At 38.6% G+C, this 21,632-nt stretch overlaps 1 protein-coding gene across 2 annotated transcripts in view; it reads right to left on the bottom strand.

Moving 5' to 3' along the window:
* ldah (lipid droplet associated hydrolase) overlaps positions 1–21,632 on the bottom strand; it is a 52,781-nt gene that overhangs the window by 23,226 nt on the left and 7,923 nt on the right. For both annotated transcript variants that reach the window (XM_077239851.1, XM_077239852.1), the window contains exons 3-4: positions 14,422–14,556; positions 726–892 (exon numbers count right to left, since the gene is read on the bottom strand). In XM_077239851.1, the coding sequence (XP_077095966.1) occupies positions 726–892; positions 14,422–14,556 (302 nt within the window). The remainder of the gene's footprint in view (positions 1–725; positions 893–14,421; positions 14,557–21,632) is intronic.

The raw sequence follows: 21,632 nt of genomic DNA, 5'->3' as shown, positions 1-21,632 counted from the left end.
AACTCCAAATCAGATAAATGCTAGCCTAGAAATCTAGACGCACCCTAGCGGCAACAAAAATTATCTTGCAGAAAGGGTGGTCTAGCAACTCTGCATAGACTTTTGAGCTGGAAAAACCAAACTCCGGCCAATCACATTGTGTATAGAGTTGGTGGGCGGTTTTAACATAATGACGGCAGAGTTGTGACGGTTCCGCGCATAGTTCCGCGTGATTTCCCTGCTACTTGAAAACAAAGAAGATACTGCTGGCAAACAGCGGTCTTTCGAATTGGCTTCGGCCGCAACTCTGGATGACTTGGAGTTAAGAGAACGTCACTTAAGTCATTCTTAAAAAAGGAAGATGTGTTCGGGGTTTTGTCAACCGGATACGGCAAAAGTTTAACATATCAACTAGCTCCGCTGGTGGAAAAACGCATGGACTCACTCAGCCACAGCCGTTCGTTGCTCTGGTTGGTTGTAGCGCTGTCCTATTGCGTGCAGAGGGAATTTGAAAGACAACCGTTTATCCCGCCCCTCTGATTGAGGTATGCCAATTGTGAGTTCCCAGACCTAACTTGATAGGTCTGGCTTGCCAGGCTAGATAAATGCATTTATTGCGTTACAACATTTAATCATTATAAAATTATTTATAGAAAATAACAGACCATATCCAGCAACTCGTAGGGTGTGTGCTACATTAGCTGCATTTAAGTTCAGTGAATGCCTTCTCATCCAGGTGATTATACCTTGAGATCTGGGTCTCTCTTTATCATCTCCAAGATGATGTAGCAACCGATGGAGTGGCCAATCAGCAGCAAGTTGGTGCCCCGAGGCACACGTTTTCGAAGGAAGGTCAGCTTGTGTTCAATCTGCCCATCTAGCCCAAAAACATCCTTCTCTGTCACTGAAGCATCTTGAAGGAAAAATAGAGAAAAAAAAGAATAAAGCTCTCACACCAAACCCAATGTACATCATTACATGGTGGCCAGGACCGTTGCCAATACTTTCATCATGACCTAGAACTAGTAAATACAGCAAATAACATAATTAGACAAAGCTGCTTAGTTTGATCGATTGTGGAGCTCCGATCACAGCTGAATGTGAATTGTAAAGGATCCAGAAGGCACTTTAATTGTTAAGCGCTCCATATAAGACGTTTTCTTTCATCATCTTGATCTTGTTCTTCATTATTTCTTTGGAAAGGAGTAAAATTACGCTCTATTGAATAATCGAAGTTACTGGAGATCCTGATAATGCTTGGCAGGCTTTGATATTAATATCTTCCTACAGGTGCTGAATTCACCAGTATGAACCTGAGAAAGGGCAAGAATTAGAAAGACAATGGACTGTACAGAAACAAAAGAATGACAGAAGAAGAGAGAAGAAGCTGGACTGAGGTGGGGTGAGGCTGAGGCATTTATCACTGTGATGAGTTATGAGAGCAGAACTGTTAATGATGAGACAGGGGAAGAGAGGAGTACCAGAGGGGAGAGAGAAATAACTCAAATTAGCTTCAAGACATAAATAGACAAAGTGCTCCTTCATGAGACATCTCACAATATATGGTTTCTGGAGCACACTGCATCTTCTCCTCTTTCTAAAATAATAAAGATATCTCAACTGACGTAGTTGCACATGGCTAATTACTTAGACCTGTTTTATGATGAGAAGTGCTGGAATAACAAATCCAAATGGTCTCGTAGATTACCTCACATTGGACTCTTGTTGAAAGACAAATTAACATATTTTTATAAATTGTTGTACAGGCAACATATTAAAAAATGACATCCCTATATATATATATATATATATATATATATATCGACTATTTCACATTGTATTTTATATATATATATATTTTAAATAAAAACGGTTTGATTTTAGAAATTAATTTTGTTTTTTGCAAGAATATCCAATATTTGTTTTAAAATTGCTTTAATGTAGCGTTCAATAGAGTAAAATAGATCTGCTACCTCCACTGACCTTCACATCTTTATAGAAGATAAAAATGGAGTTTAAAAAAATGAAAGGGGGTGGGGGGGATGGAGAAGCAGGAGGGGGACCACTAAGACCAAAAGGAGTGCATATGACCTTAAGGTACAGAAACATGCAGCAGAGATAAAAAGGAAGCCGAAGAGAGGAGGAACCAATGAAACCCATTCAAAAAGTTCAAACCGTTAAATCATTTTCATTGCATAAAATACCACTGGATGTACAAGAATGATAAGATAAGACAGGGTGAAAAAAAGTCATACACATTACGAGGGGCCTTAGACAAAATGCAAGATTCAAAACTGTGTGCCATATGTGCATTACAGTTTAAAGCTGGGTTTTGGGTTAGATGAAAAATTGCTAGGCAAAAATCACTGCCAAACATCAACATAAAGGTCTAATGGCAAGTGATGAAAAAGAGATAATATGACTTGTTTGTGGATTCTGTGGCTATAACAAGATATATAACAATGTATAAACATAAATATGGATATGTTTTTGACAAGTTCACAGAACCAAACAAATCAGTTGATGTATTATGAGTTATAATGATTTCCCAAACGACTGTCTGAATCTGCTCTATCTAGTAATCTTTCGGACAGATGCTCTTTAGTTTAAAATGTTGATGTTATACACTACCATTCAAAAGTTTGAGGTAAAGTGTCACAAACTGCTCTGAGACACAAAGGTTGAGGATCCAAATGCAGTACTTATTGAACAGGGTAATCCAAAGAAGTAATCCAGATAAAAGGCAAGGGTTATACACAAACAGTCCAAACAATAACAGATCAGGGCTGAGGCAAAGAGAGAAATCCGAGGGAACAGGCAGAGAATCAAGAGAACCAGGACACAGGAGAAATAGGATATAAACACGCTCAGAAATGCAGAAGAGACACTAAACAAGACTTCGCAGGGAATGACAGAAAGAACCAGGCTTATATAGGGTGAGTAAACAAGATAATGAGACACAGGTGAATGTGATAATGGATGATGGTCTGGGCAAAGGATTATGGGGAATGGAGTCTGTGGATGTGTGATGATTGTCCGGGTTGGAGTGCCCTTTGATGGTGATCATAGTAACCCTACACTCTCACTGGTGATCGTTACATCAAGAGAACATAAGATAAAAAGGTAAGATTTTATTCAGCAAGGACATATCAATCAAATGATCAAGTCACAGTAAAGACAATTATAATGTTACGAACTATTTCTATTTCAAACAAATAATGTTCTTTTCAACTTTCTTTTCATCAATGAATCTTGAAAAAATATGATTCACAGTTTCCACAAAGCCATTTTAAGCAGCATAACTGTTTCAGCATTGATAATACGAAATGTTTCTTGAGCAGCAAATCAGCATTAGAATGATTTCTGAAGGATCATGTGACACTGAAGACAATGTTGAAAATTCAGCTTTGATCACAAGGTATAAATTACATTTTAATAGAAAACAGTTATTTTAAATTGTAATAATACTTCACATTATTACTGTTTTTACTGTATTTTTGATCAAATAAATGCAGCCTTGATGAACATGAAACACTCATTATAAGAATTTATTGGTTATTATGAAAGTTTTAGGATGCTGATTAGGACCTTAAATGGGGACAAACTCTACAGCATACACATCATTTTTGGACAACTATTTAACCAATAATATTTTTTTTAAAGTACTGACAGGCTCTCAATCCAGGGCTATTTTCATTCATGAATACAAGCAAGAGATCAGACACTGAGCCGTGAAGTCAGTGACCTGTGCATGCACACACATTTAGCTCTCCCCAACCACTCCTTACCCCTCATTTCCCATTTTCCAAATCTGATCTTGATTTTTTCCCGAAGGTTCCCACTGAAGTTTGCCTACAAAGGGGCCCTACATGTTTATCTACCAGCACAGAGGGGCACTATGAGCTCAGAGCCCAAACACCAATGAGACCAGTTCACACAATGAGCAGCCTCTCAGGATTACCTCATGAACATTTAAGACTATCCTACAAATACAAAACCAACATCCAGCTACAATGACCTGCCTAAATTCACCTACATTAAAGCAATCTTGAACTGTTGGAAAGATGGTTACAAAAAATAATTCTTCCTATATTACAATATATAATATAATATATTCATTATATTATATTATTAATAAACCCTATTTTTCATTTCATATAATATTAACAACACTTTCTCGTTGTTTTTATTAGCTGCCTGTGTTGTGTTAAGAAATAAATCACATAACAAATACAGTATCACTCAAAACACAATTTAAAGCTAGCATGAAATAACATTACCAAGTGAAGGGGTGGAGGACTACTTTTTTGACCGGGATGTAGATGCTATAGATTCATTACACCCTCAAAACCATCTGAACTCACCCAATGTTAATGCTTCTTTTTAAATCAATTGATATATGCTATTACTATCATAATTATATTAACATTTATATTACCATGTATCATTTTGATATTATTTTAGACCATGTGCACTTTTGAATTAGGCATAATAAAACAAATAACATGCATTGAGAAACTAAATAGTGTCAATTTGGACTAAAAGTGCCCCTATTACGCTATTTTAAAGTTTCCTAGTTTTGTTTTGGAGTTTCCTACAACAGATTTACATGCACCAAAGGTAAAAAAACTGTTTCATTTTCTCATAATATACATTTGCACATCACCACATTTTCAATGATTATCAAACGACTCGTCAGATGAATCAATCTCTCTAAAGCCCTCCTTTCTACGAACTACTCTGCTCTGATTGGCCAGACAGCTCAGTCTGTTGTGATTGGTCTACCGCATACAGCGCACATGTCGAAAACAAAAACCATTCCCATAACAACGTCAGCATTCCTGAGGCTTCCTACACAGTAACGAACAATGACGTCGATTTTACCATATCAATCCGAGCGTGAGTGCGATGATGAAACACTGGAAGAACTAGTTATTCAATCCGAACCTCCATCGCAAGGACGACTCGAGCAGGACGTTTCTCAGTGATAAACTACTCAGTTTGAGGCACATTATGAGATGTTGCAACTGTAATTCCTCACCATCAGCATTAACAAGTGCATGTCCATCAATAAACCGATTATTTTACTGTACTTATTTATTTACTGAGTATTTTTCTAATTTATTGCGGAGAACACGTGGAAACTGTATCAATAACAGTGCATAAATTAGACGAGCTCTAACGTAAATGACTGATGTAACAAACGTTGGTAAAACAAATCTTGCTCCATGCTTAATCTTTCCTCAAAGTAATGAGAACGACAGACAATCTGCATTAATAGACACAGTTTTATGTAATAGTGGCCCACAACTGATTAGCAGAAGTATTTCAGTGAGACAGTAAAAATGCGAGCTAACCAGTTAGCAGGAGACCTACACAATATAAAACTCAAAACTAAGTATTTTGAACACCACCTGTCAAGAGTAAGCGATATTAGAACCCGGCATTGAACTCCGAGATTTGAGAAGAAGTCGTCAGTAAAATAAAGGGAACACAGCAAAAGTTTAGGATCATGCTGCTGTCGTATCGTGGTAAAGATGAATTTTAACCACTGATTCTTCACATGCTCATCCTTGGGCAGTGTAAAAAAACTGGCTTTACCTTCACATTGTAGAGCACAACGTCTTCTCGACATGATGCTATCCAGTATCGACAGGAATCAGCTGCAGTGTTTGAGGGGGTTCAAGTTTTCCCTGGTGTCTGTAGGCGCAATAAGTGGGCGGGCAATATGCTAATGTTTCGTCTTAGCGTCACAATGAAATGGCTTATGACCTGTTTGAAAAACGATTCATTTCATTGACTGAGAGTCGACTCTTACTTTTGAAAGCCAATAACTTTATGGTGCACTTTCAGATTTCAAACTTTGCAGGATGTTTTCATTCACTTAAAGCTGTTACACACTACATGAAAGGTCATTTTCAAAAATACATAATAGGGGCACTTTAAGACTATAGTCTTGTCTATGGTAAGCAATCCAAAGGATATCCTTCTGGATATGGAACAGGAACAAATTTAAAACAGCCTGTATTGGATCCAAAAAAGCATTTATGCAACATATGGCAAACACAAATTCCTAATTCCTAAAAATAAAAAAATAAAATAAAGATCTGTTGGCAAGAGTAAGCGATGTATAGGGAGCAGGCTGTTAAATTATTATATCCCCCTCTCAAAAATGTGCAATAAATATGTGGAGCATATTTCACCCTGGGATCAGGTTACTGAATATTAATGTCAAAAAGAACCACAACACAGTTGTCTTACTGATTAAAAATGGGTTGATATAGAGGACTTGTCCTTTTGCTGTTGTAATCATGATTAGAGGATCTTAAAAAAGAAAACAGTAAGTACTGTATTTGAAACACAGGAGAATTGCTGTTTGCATGAATGCTCAAGATCTACATCAGTCTTTAAAGATTCCAAAGACAATCAAAATGCAGCTAATGAAAAAGGCCATGTTTAAAATTGAAAATGTAAAACAACTAATGGTTACAACTAACCCGTACAAAGAGATATTATATAACTTTTGTTTTAAATGCAGTGTTTAAAAAGGGCCAAAATGCTTCCCACCAATGCCTATGCCTCCAATCAGTAAGACAAACATGAAACCTAATCTGACTACAAATGGTCACAAAGGGTCACATCAACCAAACCGCTAAGAACAATCTATTTTCCTTTTACTATACCCCAGGCAATCTTACAAGAACGAGGGAAATTCCTATTTTATGCCTACTTTAATAGCCTGAGCATAAATAGAGGGTAATTTAGTCATATTGTAGAAGGGAAAGTAGATTTTGAGTAGTAGCTCTCTTAATACGCTCTGACAAAATGAATGAGATGTGTAGGTCTTAAGGACGGCTTGACCCAGGGCAGGATTATTGACATTGGCAGAGTCCAAAATATTCCCTGTGTTTGCATAAACAGATATTTTTACTGTAATCAAAAGGCATAAATCACGAATCACCAACCACAGGAACAGTTCCTCCACAGAGATTTGGCATGTTTACCCCACTACCGTTTCCCTCTGCTTTTGTTTATGTTTCCAAGACACAGGGATGTAATATTATTTAAGATATGCCATTAAATAAGTCCAGCCCTTTATTGCCAAAGGGACTGAAGTGTTTGGCGGTGAGAGTTTAAGATCTCATCAATGAACTCTTAAGTTTCTCTATGGCTGTGCTGGACTGGACGAAATGAGGTTTCTGTGGGTTCGAATGGCTGTGCCTGCTGCTGGCCGCTGGCTGACCAAGTACTCTTTGAACAGCAGTAAATCAATGGGCAGCATTCACAAGGAAAGCCACCAGTGACTTCTGGAGAAGGAAGCTCGATTTGAAAACCTGAAGTTGTTTGAAGGGTCATCTAAAGAAGAAACCGCGAACTAGATCTAACACCCAAGTCAGTGATGCCACGGTGTTACGAAAAACAGAAGACCACCAATTCTACAATCAGCTAGTTTAAATAAAAAATTTAACATGGTAATAGTAAATAATAAAAATAGCACTGTTTCAAATGGTTTAAATGGCATATTTATTTAAATTAAAAATAATTTACATTAATTTTTTTACAAACAATTTTAAGTATTATTTATATACTACAATAGATTATTAATGTTTTGAAATATCTTTTATTTTTATAGTCAGCTTTTATTTTTACTTTAAATTTAATTAGTTTTAATATTTTTTATTATTTATTTATTTATTTATATATTATTTATATATTTATATTATTTATATTTATTTATTTATTTATTTATTTTATTTATATATTTATTTATTTCCAGTTAGTAATTTTAGTGCTTCAGCTTATTTCAGTTAATTTAAGTTTTTCATTTTATATTTAAATTAAAAAATGTTCAGCTTTATTTTAATTGACTAAATAGTTTTAATAGTAAACGATAATAACCCTGATTTACACTGCATATTAAATAATTAATAAAAATTCTTTGCCAGTAGTCCATAAACAATAGCAAAAATAGCAACTGTTTTCAAACAGGTATCTTGAACATGTGGCAAAACAGATAGTCCCGCCCTCAACCCATGCAATTGGTTGAGCCAACATTGCTTTTTCAGCCAGCAAAACGTCTAGTTACTAATGTAACCCTCATTCCCAGAAGGAGGGAACGGGAGACGTAACGTCAACGTGACGACGTAATTGGGATCACTTCAGGGAGCCCTATCATCTTCGAGTGTCTACAGAATGAGCCAATGAACGTTGGCGTGTGTGAATCGCGTCACACGCCCGCAGCGCGGCTATAAACATGAAGCGGGTGCAGGCACTCATTGTTTTCCGCTGAGAAGCCGAGATTGTGACGGCTGTACGGCGATGGTCAGCAACCGTGGCGATGGGACGTTACGACTCCCTTTCCCTCCTTCAGGGAACGAGGGTTACATTGGTAACCGAGACGTTCCCTATCAGTCGCTCACGCTCGACGTAACGTCGGCATGACGACGTAATTGGGATCCCTATGGAAAACGTCACGGTTGCTGCCACATCCAACGCCCTACGCAAGACTCTCAGACCCCCAACTGGCTGGGTGGAAGGCCTGCGTAGAGGGAGTTCGAACTGCTGTTCTGTTATACTCCACACAGTGGAACTCTTGGATAACACTGGGAAAGCGTGCCTTTCCAGGGAAGAAGGACGCTGCGGAAGCCACATCCTACCCGAAGGGAGGTAATAGGGCTGGGCGATATGGCCTAAAAAAGAAATCCCAGATTTTTTCACAAAAAATCCGATTTACGATTTAAATCGATTTTTTTCTCTCCCTATTTAAAATCAATCTGCAGATGACAAAGAAATTGTTCAAAACAAGTTTTAACTTTATTTTGTTTTAATATTCCCATTCCCTTCTGGGATTTGATCTTGATTAAAGTGCAATCAGAAACAACAAGCCAAAAAGACAAGAAGACAGGCCCTGTCTTTGAAAACAATGAAAACGTAACATAAAATAAAATGGGTGGATTGGGATTGGGGGGATGTGTAAAAAAACTAAAAACTTGCATCACAATAAGTGTATTGTGATTGTCAAATTATTTGGTAACTAAACATAATTTTATTAAGTTTACAGGTATGCTACTGTTTTTATTATTGCTTAACACAAATTTCACAATTTCAATTCAATTCTTGTGATTTGATTCTGATCTTGATTCAATATAAATTCCTTTGGATAAATAGGTACAATAGATACGTTACTGTGTTAATTATTCTCCCAAAAAATAATTTAAAAAAATCACCTAATGCTGTAAACATACAGAAAGCCCTGTCAGCTGGTATTATTAAAGGTTAAAACCAACTCAAATTAAATATAATGCGTTTTATTTTATTTTATTTTATAATGCGTCTAACTAACATTCGTGCTATGGGTCATTAAAAGGCATCCTGAGGTAAATGTAACGTTATGTGACATATGTTGTTCTCCAGTTGTTTTATGGACATCTTTCCGCGGTTGAAAAACACTGATCGATCGATTTTATTACATCTCGGTAAGTTGGTAGTAAAGAGTAACAGATGATCGGTTAACGTGCAGCTTGAACTGAGATCTGCCAGCGTTCTTTCACGTCACATTTACAAGCGCCAAAACGGTGTTTATTGTTTGAATTTTGTAATAAAATTGACAGAATCTGAGAGCTGAGAATCTGTTTCATATCGATAGTAACCTGCTCTGTCTTGTATGTCAGTGTCAGTGTCCTCTTTGCTTCGCGATTTTTCTCTGCGTGAGAAAATGGATGTGTGGCGTGACAGCGTGTAAAAAGTGACAGAATTGCGTCTCTCACAGTGAACTCAGCCTAAATGTTTTCGACGGGTGTGCTTCTGCTGCCGCGGTCTTGCTCATTTGCCATGTTGTTTGTGTATCTCTATCATGGCAAGCGCTGAGCCCGGTCGGAACTACGGGAGCCCAGATGGGAGCGTCGGCGGTTGTTAAAGAGAAAACCGATTTTCATTCAAAAAAATCGGCGTAAACTACACATTCGAGTTAATCGATAAAATCGATTTATCGCCCAGCCCTAGGAGGTAACATGTGGAGAATACACATATGGACTGACCGGAAGGGGCAGTGCAACATATGGATTGTCACAGGGGTGGCTCCAGCCTGAGAAGGGGGAGGCTACACCGGACAGTGACGGCAGAGTGGACTTTGCCAAGGGAAAGACATGGGCTCACCGCAGGGAGCTGGTCGTGGAAGAATACGCATATGGGATCGCCTCAGGGATCAGCACATTTGGAACCCAGCAAGTTACACAAGCATTCGAGCACTAGGCCTCCACAACGTCCGACTGCCGAAGGGGTGCGGAGGAACTCAACAGGGTTCGCCTGAGTGGGGAACTCGACTGGAGCAAAAAAGCACACGTAACTGTTCCATGTGGAGGGGAGTGGCGCAGCAAGCCGACACTAGAGCGGGAACTTCGGTGTTACCGGCTGGTTGAAGCGAGTACACAGGAAGAACCCGGCTCAACACGTAGGCTATAAAACCTAGCGAATTTGTTAGGTGTCGCCCAGCCCGCAGCTCTATAGATATCTGTCAGCAAGCGCCGTGTGCCAGCACTTAAGAAGAAGCGACACTCCTAGTGGAGTGGGCTATCAACCCGGGCGGGCAAGGCATGTGCAAGCGGGACCAATGGCACCACAGACGTACCCGGGGTGGGGCAGCGTGGCAGAATGCAGGGACCCGACTCGGACGGCATAGCGGCCCAGAGTGGGGTCTGAGTGTGTGGTGCAACACGTACCTGCTTCCGTCGAAAGGCAGAGTGAGTGTGCGGAGGCATCAGTGCGTCCGGGAAACAGCCACAGCTGCTCGCTGGCGATGAAAGAGGGGCTTGAGGTTGACAAGGCACAGCGGTTGTCGACCACCAACCGCGCCCTCTTGGGACCCAGAGGTTTCAGAAATTGCTCTTTTATTGAAATTGTGGGTACCACTGGCCCGGGGGAACAAAAGGAAACAAAAGATTCTCCGCCCGGACATCCACCGGGGGAAAGATCAACGCACTCACCATCTCCTGAAGAGCAACTTGATCCACTTCTGGGTCATCATCTCAGGGTCGTTTGCACCTCCGCTTGCCTCCTGGTTTGGCAGCGGCCTGGTCGACGACGAGCAGGCAGAGGATCTGCAGCCGGCGGATAGGGGGGAGCAGCAGCGGTCGGCCGGGGCAGGATGTGTCGGATCGCCTACGTCTGCTTCTGTGCGGCCGAGAACTGCTAGGCGAAGATCTCGACCACTTCGCCGAACAACCCAACCTGGGACAGAGGGGCATCCAGGAGCCGATATTTATCAGTGTCTCTAATATAGGACAGGTTGAGCCAAAGGTGGGACTCCTGGACCACCAAGTGGGAAATCGCCTGACCCAACGGAACGTGCGGTTTCCTTCGTCGCCCGGAGAGTGAGGTCAGTTGACACACGGAGCTGCCAGAGAAGCTGGTGGACCTGCTGTCTCAGCGTGCTTAATGCCCAAACACGAGAGGCAACTACTGTGGACATCTACTGGCGCCAGGGAACGACCGCATCCAGAAACGCACAAGCAGAATGACATCCTGAAAAGGACGCAGGGTCATGCTTGTGTTGCTCTTTTGTGAAGAAAAACAAAAAAATGCTCTCTTAATGCTTTCCCACAGTGCCGAGGCACCCAGGGAATGGCCACTGTGTACAGCAGTGCTGTAAACACTTTTCAGGGAATGCCCAACGAAACCGACACAGAAATTTCAAGCTCTGAAAACAGCAGTTGTAACTATTATAGAGATTAAGCTCGCAGCCACTCGCTGTTCGCGCCGTCAACTAACACTGGATATAAGGAAGGAGAGGATTCTTCAACACAGTAGCTTGAGTCTGTATTCAGAAGACCAACAGAAACTCGGCTCCGAAGTGAAAAAGAATGATGTTTATACTCGCGCTGCGGGGCGGGGCGTGTAACGCGATTCACACACGCCAACATTCATTGGCTCGTTCTGTAGACACTTGAAGATGATCCCAATTACGTGGTCACGTCGACATTACATCAAAAGTGAGGGACTGATAGGGAACTGCAATGACAGGATCTTTGTATTTACTGAAGGAAACAGGAATATCCAAACAATAAATCACTAAAACAGTTTAATCTAACATAAATAAATAAATAAAAAAACGTTCTGCAAGTGCCTAAACTTTCAACTTTTTAGTTGATTTCAGTCTGATATACTACATCCTCAGCAATGAGGAGGAACACAAGCAGCTATTTCTTCAGACAGGGGCATCTGCAAACCAAATGGCAGAACATGATGAGGGATGGATCATTGAGATGAACAAGACAATGTGCAGAGGAAAGAAAAGCCCAGTATATTTGATACCGCCACGCTTAAGACAGCCATTGATGGTAATCAAGAATGTCACTCAAAGAGCGAGATTGGGGAAATGAAATTGAACTTTCAATTGTGTCCCTGCTTTCATCTGTGCTGCCTTGGCAAACGCCTGCCGCTTGTCATCTCTTGGCACATTTGAATCCGTTGCTGAGTTTGGACTTTTAATCATCCAGCTCGTGATTGCACGACATAATATGAACAGCAATGGATGTCATCGTCTTTAGTGTGAGCCAGAGATCAGCTGTCTGTCACTGAATACTTTAAGACTATGATTCCAGTAAAAGTATTCCATGTGTTCACAATAGAAAAGCAATTGTTTGATACTTCAGATTGTAAAAAATATTAATCTATCCCAGTTTCACAGACAAGGCTTAAGCCTAGTCCCAGATTAAAATGCATGTTCAAGCTGTTTTAACTGAAAGCAACTTGCACTGTCTGACATATCTTAAAACATTGTTTTTTTCTCAAGATGCACACCAATAATGTTTGTTTTCTAAGGCATGTTTATAAAAGCTACTTAAATATCCTAATTAAACTAAGGCCTAATACTGGCTTAATCCAAACCTGGTCTGTAAAACCAGGACTTTCCTGGATTAGCTAAGAGATCATTTCAGTTTGCTGAAAATTTCAGATGAGCTTCAAGAAGTTTTGTTCTGGCAGATCTACTGATTTGATTATGGTCATTTCTGTTTATCGGGTGGAAAACAGACCACAATAAGACATATTATGAAGTGCAAGGTCCCTGCAGCTTGTTTGTCTGGACAGCTAAAGTGACAAGTGTTCATCTAGACTTTCCTATCCATCAAGCAAACCAGTAGAAGTGCTGTTTTAGGAGATCCCAGCCATCTGCATGTGATTTATCTTAATACAGGTGAGGGCTTGGTAATGTCTTTCCCACATAGCAAGCACAATAAAAATGTCCATGCTGCTTTGTGGATGAACATGCCGGACTGTCATATACTGGTTCAGGCAGAGGAGGGAGACACAAATTGGCCCGAATGCATTCCACCTTACAGTGGGCTCTGTGAAAAGATTCCAGGAGGAGCATCCCGCACTCTGACAGACACTACAACCCAGCATATAAGTCAGAACAGTCTTTAAGAGTAGTCAGTCAGTGACTTCACAGGCAGTGTTTGTGCATGAGGGTACAGTAACTCCAAAGTAAACTGGTTCCAAAAAGGCTTCCAATGTACCATAACATTCTGTTTAATGATTTAAAAAAATTTCAATTGAGCTTTATCGATATCTAAGGCTAGGTAAATATAAACCAATACAAATAAAATTGATGAATACAAGGACCCGAATCAATGAAATTTTGTGCGAAAAAGAAACATACCACTAATGCTATTGATAATAACCATGCAAAAAAACAAATGCAAAATTGGAAAATAAAATAATTTCTTATATTAATAAGATTAATTTTAAGTAATAGGATTTAGTATACAGAAATAGTCTATTGATTAAAATAATAATAATAATTTATTAATAATAATAATATATTAAATTGAAAATAAAGCCAAAACCATCTAAAAAGTGTCTTCAGAGGATGCAGGGTAAGCAAGAATGATAAATAATTATTCCTCTGAATAACTGATGTCACTTAATTATCTGCTGCCATCTACTGACTCATAACAGTGGTGATGATACTATGGTGAGTCAGAGGAGAGCAAACAGAAAGTGGTTTCTGCAGATGATCTATGATGTCACTCTATAAACTATTTACACTATGACATTTATTTAAACACAAAAAGTTCATACAGGCTTAAATGTTAGCTCAAGAAAAGAAAAACAACATTTTGACCATCAGCACACAGATATTTGTAATATAGTCCACATTTGAAAAGGCTTGCACTCATCTGAGTCAACCATTAAAAAGACAAACTACTTTGAAATCCATGAACAAACCACAGAATTGGAACAGACGTTATGTCAACCAGTTGCATGACTTTGGCCTCAATGTAGGACATGCATGATCACTTTTACACCTTGGACTGCATACTTGATTTTATGCTCCTGACAGTAATCCTATAGCTGAAATAACCAAATCTAGATTTATTCATTAGAAAGTGGTGTCTACATACTTTTGGCCATGTAGTGTATGAAAAGAGGGAGATGTCCCACCTTCAATCATATCAAAGGATTCTGGAGGCATACAGTGTCCAGCATGGCTCACAGCCCAAACTGGATATCTCTGGAGGAACGTCTGATACAATGTCCACATGTATGTCTTGTAGAAGCCCACCACACCTGGGTTACCTGTGAAAAGGTCAAAATGTAATTATTTGTATTTTTTCTCTTTCTTCACTTTTTTCACTATTTCTCACACACAATTTAAGGATGTTTAGACAATGTATTAATTATTGAATTCTAATATAAACATACATTTATTTTAATAATTTTAATTATTTGTTGCCCCCTTGTCCTCCTAAAAAGGAGAACATGTCCATCCGTCTAAACAACTGAATCAGGTTTTAAAATATTATTCTCCTAAATCCTGGTTTAGACAAGAGCAGGGTTCTGTTCCAGGTTTGCTGACGTAGCTGTGCTGGTCTTCACAGATGAGGTTAACTGCGAGTGAGGGGAGATAAGGAGATAAATGGCATCTCTGATACCCAGCTGCCTCCAGTGCAGAACAATGGGCACTCTGTGTGGTCACAGGGAATTCTCTCTCTCGCTCAAAAGAGTATCGACGGGCCACAGTTTCACAGGCTGATTAATTTACCATAATGTAGTGCGAGGTGAGATTCAAAAACACATCAAACTAATGTCTGAAAGATAATAATGCTTGTATTTTCACACCAATGGCTAGGGTGTTATAGAATCACCCATTACTGGAGATAAACTAATTTTGGGACTATTGTGTGCGAGTTATGTAAATGAACAAAACTTTTCTTTTCTAATTCATATTAACATGCAAAACACAATATACTCTAATACTTACCAATAAGTAATGTAAAGCCCTAAATGTTCCCATATACTATATGAATAATTCATATCATGCATACCGGTACTATATGAATAATACATTCATACTACATACATAATACATATGAAATAATACTCAGAATATTATGTACTTATTATAGTAATTATAATAACTGGGTAATAACTAGGTACTAACCCTGAACTTTCCACTAAACCCAACCTTAACCCATGTAGTTACCTTGTATTGCCCACTCATTTCTTAGCTAAGTACACTCCAAGTACTCGTAAGTGCACGTACTTTAAAATAAAGTGCAACCAAATACATGTATGTGTGTGTGTGTGTGTGTGTGTGTGTGTGTGTGTGTGTGTGTGTGTGTGTGTGTGTGTGTGTGTGTGTGTGTGTGTGTGTGTGTGTGTGTGTGTGTGTGTGTGTGTGTGTGTGTGTGTGTGTGTGTGTGTGTTTAATGGAACCGTAGGCCCGTATTGAACCTTTTCACAATATATGTTGCAGTCAGTTCTGTCAGTTCATTGTGTTTTAGTTTCTTGTGTTTTAAGCCCTATTCGCAAGGGATTAGTATTATCTTGGGACCTCGTGTGAATTAGAAATTACCCACCCACATCTGAATTTCGTGTGGCGCATTAGCATGGGATAAGTGAAGCCTGTGATTTTACTCGAATGTACTGACTTATCTCCTGGATATGATGTCAATAGGCTTGGAAATGTCTTGTCGTTATTATAGGTCTAGCTGTATGATATATCATAAACAGAAGAATGTTCCTTACCGCATGCTGCTATAGTCGACATGTCATTAATTTCCATCTAACCATTCTTTTTGTTTTTGCTTCTGATGGTTTTCAGCTTTTTTCTTTCTGCAAATTGTATAGTTGTATGTATGGTGTATAGCGATATGACCCAGCACCCAAAATAATATCCAACATCCAACGCAGCTTCCATTCTTCGCGACAGATGGATAAAAAAGCGCACAGGAAACAAAAACTTTAAAAAAATTATAAACGATCCTGCCAAATCACAGAGATGCCAATTCGCACGGGACTAATATTATCACAGGACCTCTGTGTTCGGTGAAATATGGTAGGTCATTTGCGGGGGAATTTTTACTTTACACAGACATGGCCGATTCGCACGGGATTAAGATCACAGACAACCTCCGCAATTATTACAAATGACTAGGTCACCAGGTAATACTTATCCCGTGCGAATAGGGCTTTAGTTTGGTTTTCCTTGTGCCAAATTGCCTGAGTTCTATGGTTCCTTGATTGTTTCCATGGTTGTTAATTAGTTCTTCACCTGTTCTGTTTTCTGTTGATTACTCCCCTGTGTATTTAAGCCTTCAGTTCAGTCTGTTCCATGTTCTGTATTGTTTATGTGAATGTGTTATTCTATCTCCTAGTGTTTTCTCTTTTTAAGTATTTTTGAGTCATCTCTGTTTGTGTGTGTCTAACATGTAACAATATATAAATTGCATTTGTTATATGCATGTAAAATATGTAAAAAATTGTAAGCGTTTTATGTTTCTTTTTAATCATATTTGATAAATCTAGCTAATCCTGTTTTAAGGCAAATAGAGCTTACAATCAAGGAGTAAAAACCACCTAAATCTTATTCAGAGGCTGAAATGGAACAAAAATATGCAATTAATTATGAATTAATATGTATAGCCTATTGGTGTCACGGGGTGGTTCAGGGAAGACAGGAGAAGCTGGTATAATCCACAAAAGGTACTTTACTGATGAGACACGGAAGACAGGCAGACAGGTACAACAGCGTGTGAATACATAACAAAGTGTTTAACACACAAACAATACCGGACACTGAACTGAAACAGGCAGGAACTAAATGCACAGAGATGATTGATACAAATGACAGGCAGCTGTGAGGGAGGTAATTAGTGTCCATGGGTACAGATTGGTGGCGGGAAACTCAGACAGGGGAACACATGTGGAAAATCAAAACAAACAGAAAGTCCAAAGAAGACTAGTGGTGACAATTGGGCATTTTTCAAAAATTTGCATTCGAAAATATTCAAGATCATAAAAATCGAATATTTGTTTATTTAAATTATGTTTATAAAAAGACGTCATTTTTTAAGTTTTTTTGTTTTTAAGTTTTTGTCAGCGCGAACAGAAAAACGCTAATAAAGCAGACTGCGCCAGTTATCGTACAGACGGTAGGCTACATATCGAGTCAGCATATGATTATCATCGTGTTTATATTGTTTCATGTTGAGAAAAACAATAATGCGTGGTGAGCTGGTGCCTGCTTACGTCACACAGTAACACACCATCCAATAGGAACTGCAGTAGCCACCGTTCAACCTGAGGAGGGCAGCACTCAGACGTTTTTACACCATTTATTGTAGAATTAAAACACTTTATACCCAAATGTCAAAAAATTAACTTGAATCAATGAACAGCACTAATAAAGCCCCAGTCTTATAGATCATTAACTAAAATAAGTTGTTTTGGGGTTTAGTTACCCTTTAACGTAGTAAAATTCTAATAGTAAAATTTTATTTTTCGAATAATAATTACAGATCGAATCTTCAAAAATTTTGATATTCGTGCACACCCCTAATGTATATTACTTTTACTTTCATGATCAAATTTGTATTAATTGTATAATTGTCTGTTAATTGTGTGGCAAAACATATGATGCAATGTAATACAAATACAATGATGATTGAAAGATGTACAAATAAACATTCCTCAAAAGAGTGGTGTATCGTAAACCTAAGTTGTCTCAGTGTAGTAAATGGTCATCTTGAAATAATAATAACAACAATATAAAAGCTAATTGTTTTATAAAGTATATGTTTACTTTATAAAATCATTAAATATTTCATAGCAAAAAGACATGTACCACAATCTGAAGGATTGTAACTTGTATGATATCAATCAGTATGAACTACCAATCAGAGGCCAGAACGCATGTAGTAGATGCAATGTGCAGCAGATTTTTCAGCAAAGTTTTGATCATGTTGATAATTTAGAGTCTTTAGAAATTCATGTATCAAATATGATACAGAAGGCTTTCTATGGTTAAAGCAGGGCTGGTGAAGCAAAGCTCTCCACCATCCCAGTCCTCACAGCAGGGGCAGTGTACGCTGAGATACACTGCACAGATATGAGCGGTAAGGGCCAACAGCAGCCCTTCCGAGCTCTTTTCAAACTGATTAAATCCATTTGTATGTTTTTATTCATGCTGAGCGTTCCCAAATCTCTTTCAGATGGGACTTTTCATGCTCAAAGTCCGAACTGCTTCAAGCCAGTGTTATTAGAAATGGCAGGTTTTTCCCAACCAGTCACCACAATAAAGTCACAGGCTCTCTTGCTCTATAAAGGCAGATGGAATCAAAGAATGCACTGTCACACATGGGCCTACGGATAGATTTCATCTATAAGGGCAGGGGAGGTGGAAGAGGAGACAAGTGCTCCACAGCTTTAAACACTGCAATACCCTAGATCTAGCTGATAATTATACTGCTTTCCATTTTTTCTTCCCATGTTGAAGGTGAAAATGCTGCACAAAACTAAAAACCACCCACAGCCAATCAGAAGATATTTGATGTTGAATTTTCAACAATGCAATTCTGGCCCAATGAGATTTCACTGTGTGCAGGATTACTCAGCTTAACGTGACAAACAGAGAAACCAAGCATGTCTCTTGACATGATGCAGCTGTTAAGGACAGAAACAGAAATAATTTATCCGGCTTCATGTCGATCCAAACCCGGATGACTTTCTTTCTTCCATACAATGAAAGTGGATGGGGGCCAGGAGCTGTAAAGCTCCACAAACAATGAAACAAATACCATAAAACATCATAAAAGCAGTCTGTATAACTTTTGTGTCATATTTCTTCTGAAGCAGATGATACAGTTGAATGAGGAACAGACTGAAATTTAAATTAAAGCATTTAAATGGTGGTCACCATTCACTTTCAATAGGGATGATGTACCAATATTAAAATTCAGGCTGATACTGATACTTTCATATTCAAATTCTATACTATTTTGAGCTAAACAAATTCAAAATAAAATACTTAAAACTTAAAGTCAAACATTTTAAATGTTACAAGTAAATTTTGGCATAACAACATTAGAATGACAACTTACAACTTAGAATGACTACTATGAACACTAATGACGAGGACAGGTGAAACTGACTAGACAATAATGACAAGACGAGGGTAACAAGGGGGTGGAGTTACATAACGAGACAACACAAGCACATGGCCTAAACAACAGACTATGCGCTTGTGTACAAAACATGGGTCTGTCATGATCCTGCCACAAGACCAGGAAAAATCAAGGACATGATGGTAGATTGATGACAATAAGTAACAGACCGACATTTTGGTTATTCACTGAAAATCTTGCTTTACAGCCAAGGTCACCATTTACTTTCATTATATGGAAAAGAGCAGCTTAAAAACTCCAGTATAAATAACTAAATTTTTGTTCCCCGTGCAGAAGAAAGTCATGGTGACTAAATTATGATAGAATATTCATTTTTGGGTGATCTCAAAGTAAACTTTCAAATAACACCATGGGGCCGGTTGCATAAACTGCTAAGAGTCTTACAAGTTGGTCATTAGGTTTTTTTCTTTAAGACTGTTCATAACTGTTTTAAGTCAGTTACATAAGGATTGGTCAAATTTGATACTAAAAAGTAAGACTGATTGCCCCTTGACTAATCGCTAGTCGGTCATACTCAGTGCAAAAAAAGTGCAAGTACTCACTTGTGCACCGGCTGATGGCTGGCATATGCAAATCATTATCACATTTGAAATTTCTACAATGACTAAGACACTGACGCTTTGACTGAGTGGCAAAGTGAGAAGAGGCGGCACGCAAATAGAGAAAGTGAAGGTACAGTGCGCTAAATATTCAAATATAGAAGTGCCGGTACTGTGTACCGGTGCGTACCAGCCCACTTCAAGCACTGGTCATACTAGTACTTAAGATACAGTTTAACTTAATGGCTATGTTTATGCAGCTGACCCGAGGTTAGGACATGGTGTTAGTTGAACACATTAAAATGTGACACTGAACATACCTACTAATGATCTCTTATTTGTGTGTATATTACACCAAGGAAGTAGAAGGTGTCCTCCCCTTTTGAAACTCTGTTCCGTCCCGGTGTTAAAACTATGACAGCCTCTCTATTTGGACATCACAGAGCTAATAGTGAGGCCAAACTAAAAGCTTTGCCTCTGTGTGGGGAGAAAGAATTCAAAGGAGGCATTCCTACCAGAAAAAGACGACAGAAGCATGAGCTATCCTCTCCTCTCCCACAGGTTATCATTTCCCCCTCTCCCCGAGTTCATAAATTCAGGGCTGCTCACCAGGACATTAAACAGATACCCTGCCTGCTGTCTTTGACCCCAAGGCTGCCTGGACTACCACACTTCTGACGTAGCCTTGCAGGTGCAGGACACGTTCTCACTTTGTCTCTTCCTCTGACACACACACACACACACACACACACACACACACACACACACACTCACACAACATCCTGCTTGCTTACCAACCATACCGATTCACAATTACACAAGAGGGAAGTCACTAAATCATTGCATAAACAACAGCAGTGATGTAGGACCCTATGGATATCAAAAAAATTAAATAAGTTAAATTTGTCACTCAAATAAAGTGTCTCATTCTGGTTTAGTCTGTGAACCAGTGTTGTTTTAGTATCATTGAGATACTATTATAGATTTTAATAATATTTTGAATCAATTAAATTTTAGTTGTTGTCTGTTTTTTAAGATTAAGAATTAAGAATAAGACTATTTATTCTTTTTATCTAAATAGCTTTTATTAATTGATATTTCAGTTTTAGTTATTTTACATCAAGCTAAAGATTTTCTAATATTTTATTTCAGTTAAAGTTTTTTGTTTTTTTATGTTTTAGTTGGAACTAATCCTGAATTAAACCAAACACTTTAGTTTATTTTTTCATAGAAAATGTCTATCGATAGATACCACCATTTAGTAGCATTAAAGGGGTGGTTCAGGATTTTGGACATCGGACCTCATTTCCAAGTTAGCCTGGATGTTATTTATCAGTGCAGACAGTTTTCAAAAATTTTCATCCAGTCCTTCCAGTTCCATAGTTCGCTGGTGCTAGGCTAGCGCGAGTCAACGGTATCTGCTAGCCTGCCATTAAAAACAGTTTTACCCAATCCACAGTACACCAAAAGCAAATAAATTATAATGCCAGGCTATCGATGTAAATGTCTGTTGAGAGAATAATGTTAGAAATCAAACTACCATTTCATCGCATTTTAATAGTTATACTTTGTTCCTTGTATTTATTAGCACAGTCTACAGCAGCGGCGGAGTGATATTAAGTTACCTAGGCAACCGAGAGAGCTGGTC

The sequence above is a fragment of the Siphateles boraxobius genome, unplaced genomic scaffold (genome assembly GCF_051911475.1).
Source record: "Siphateles boraxobius isolate OS27281-9 unplaced genomic scaffold, OSU_SipBor_1 22, whole genome shotgun sequence".
Taxonomy (NCBI): domain Eukaryota; kingdom Metazoa; phylum Chordata; class Actinopteri; order Cypriniformes; family Leuciscidae; genus Siphateles; species Siphateles boraxobius.
The sequence above is the reverse complement of the archived record's forward strand: the minus strand, read 5'-3'. Positions and strand labels throughout refer to the sequence as shown.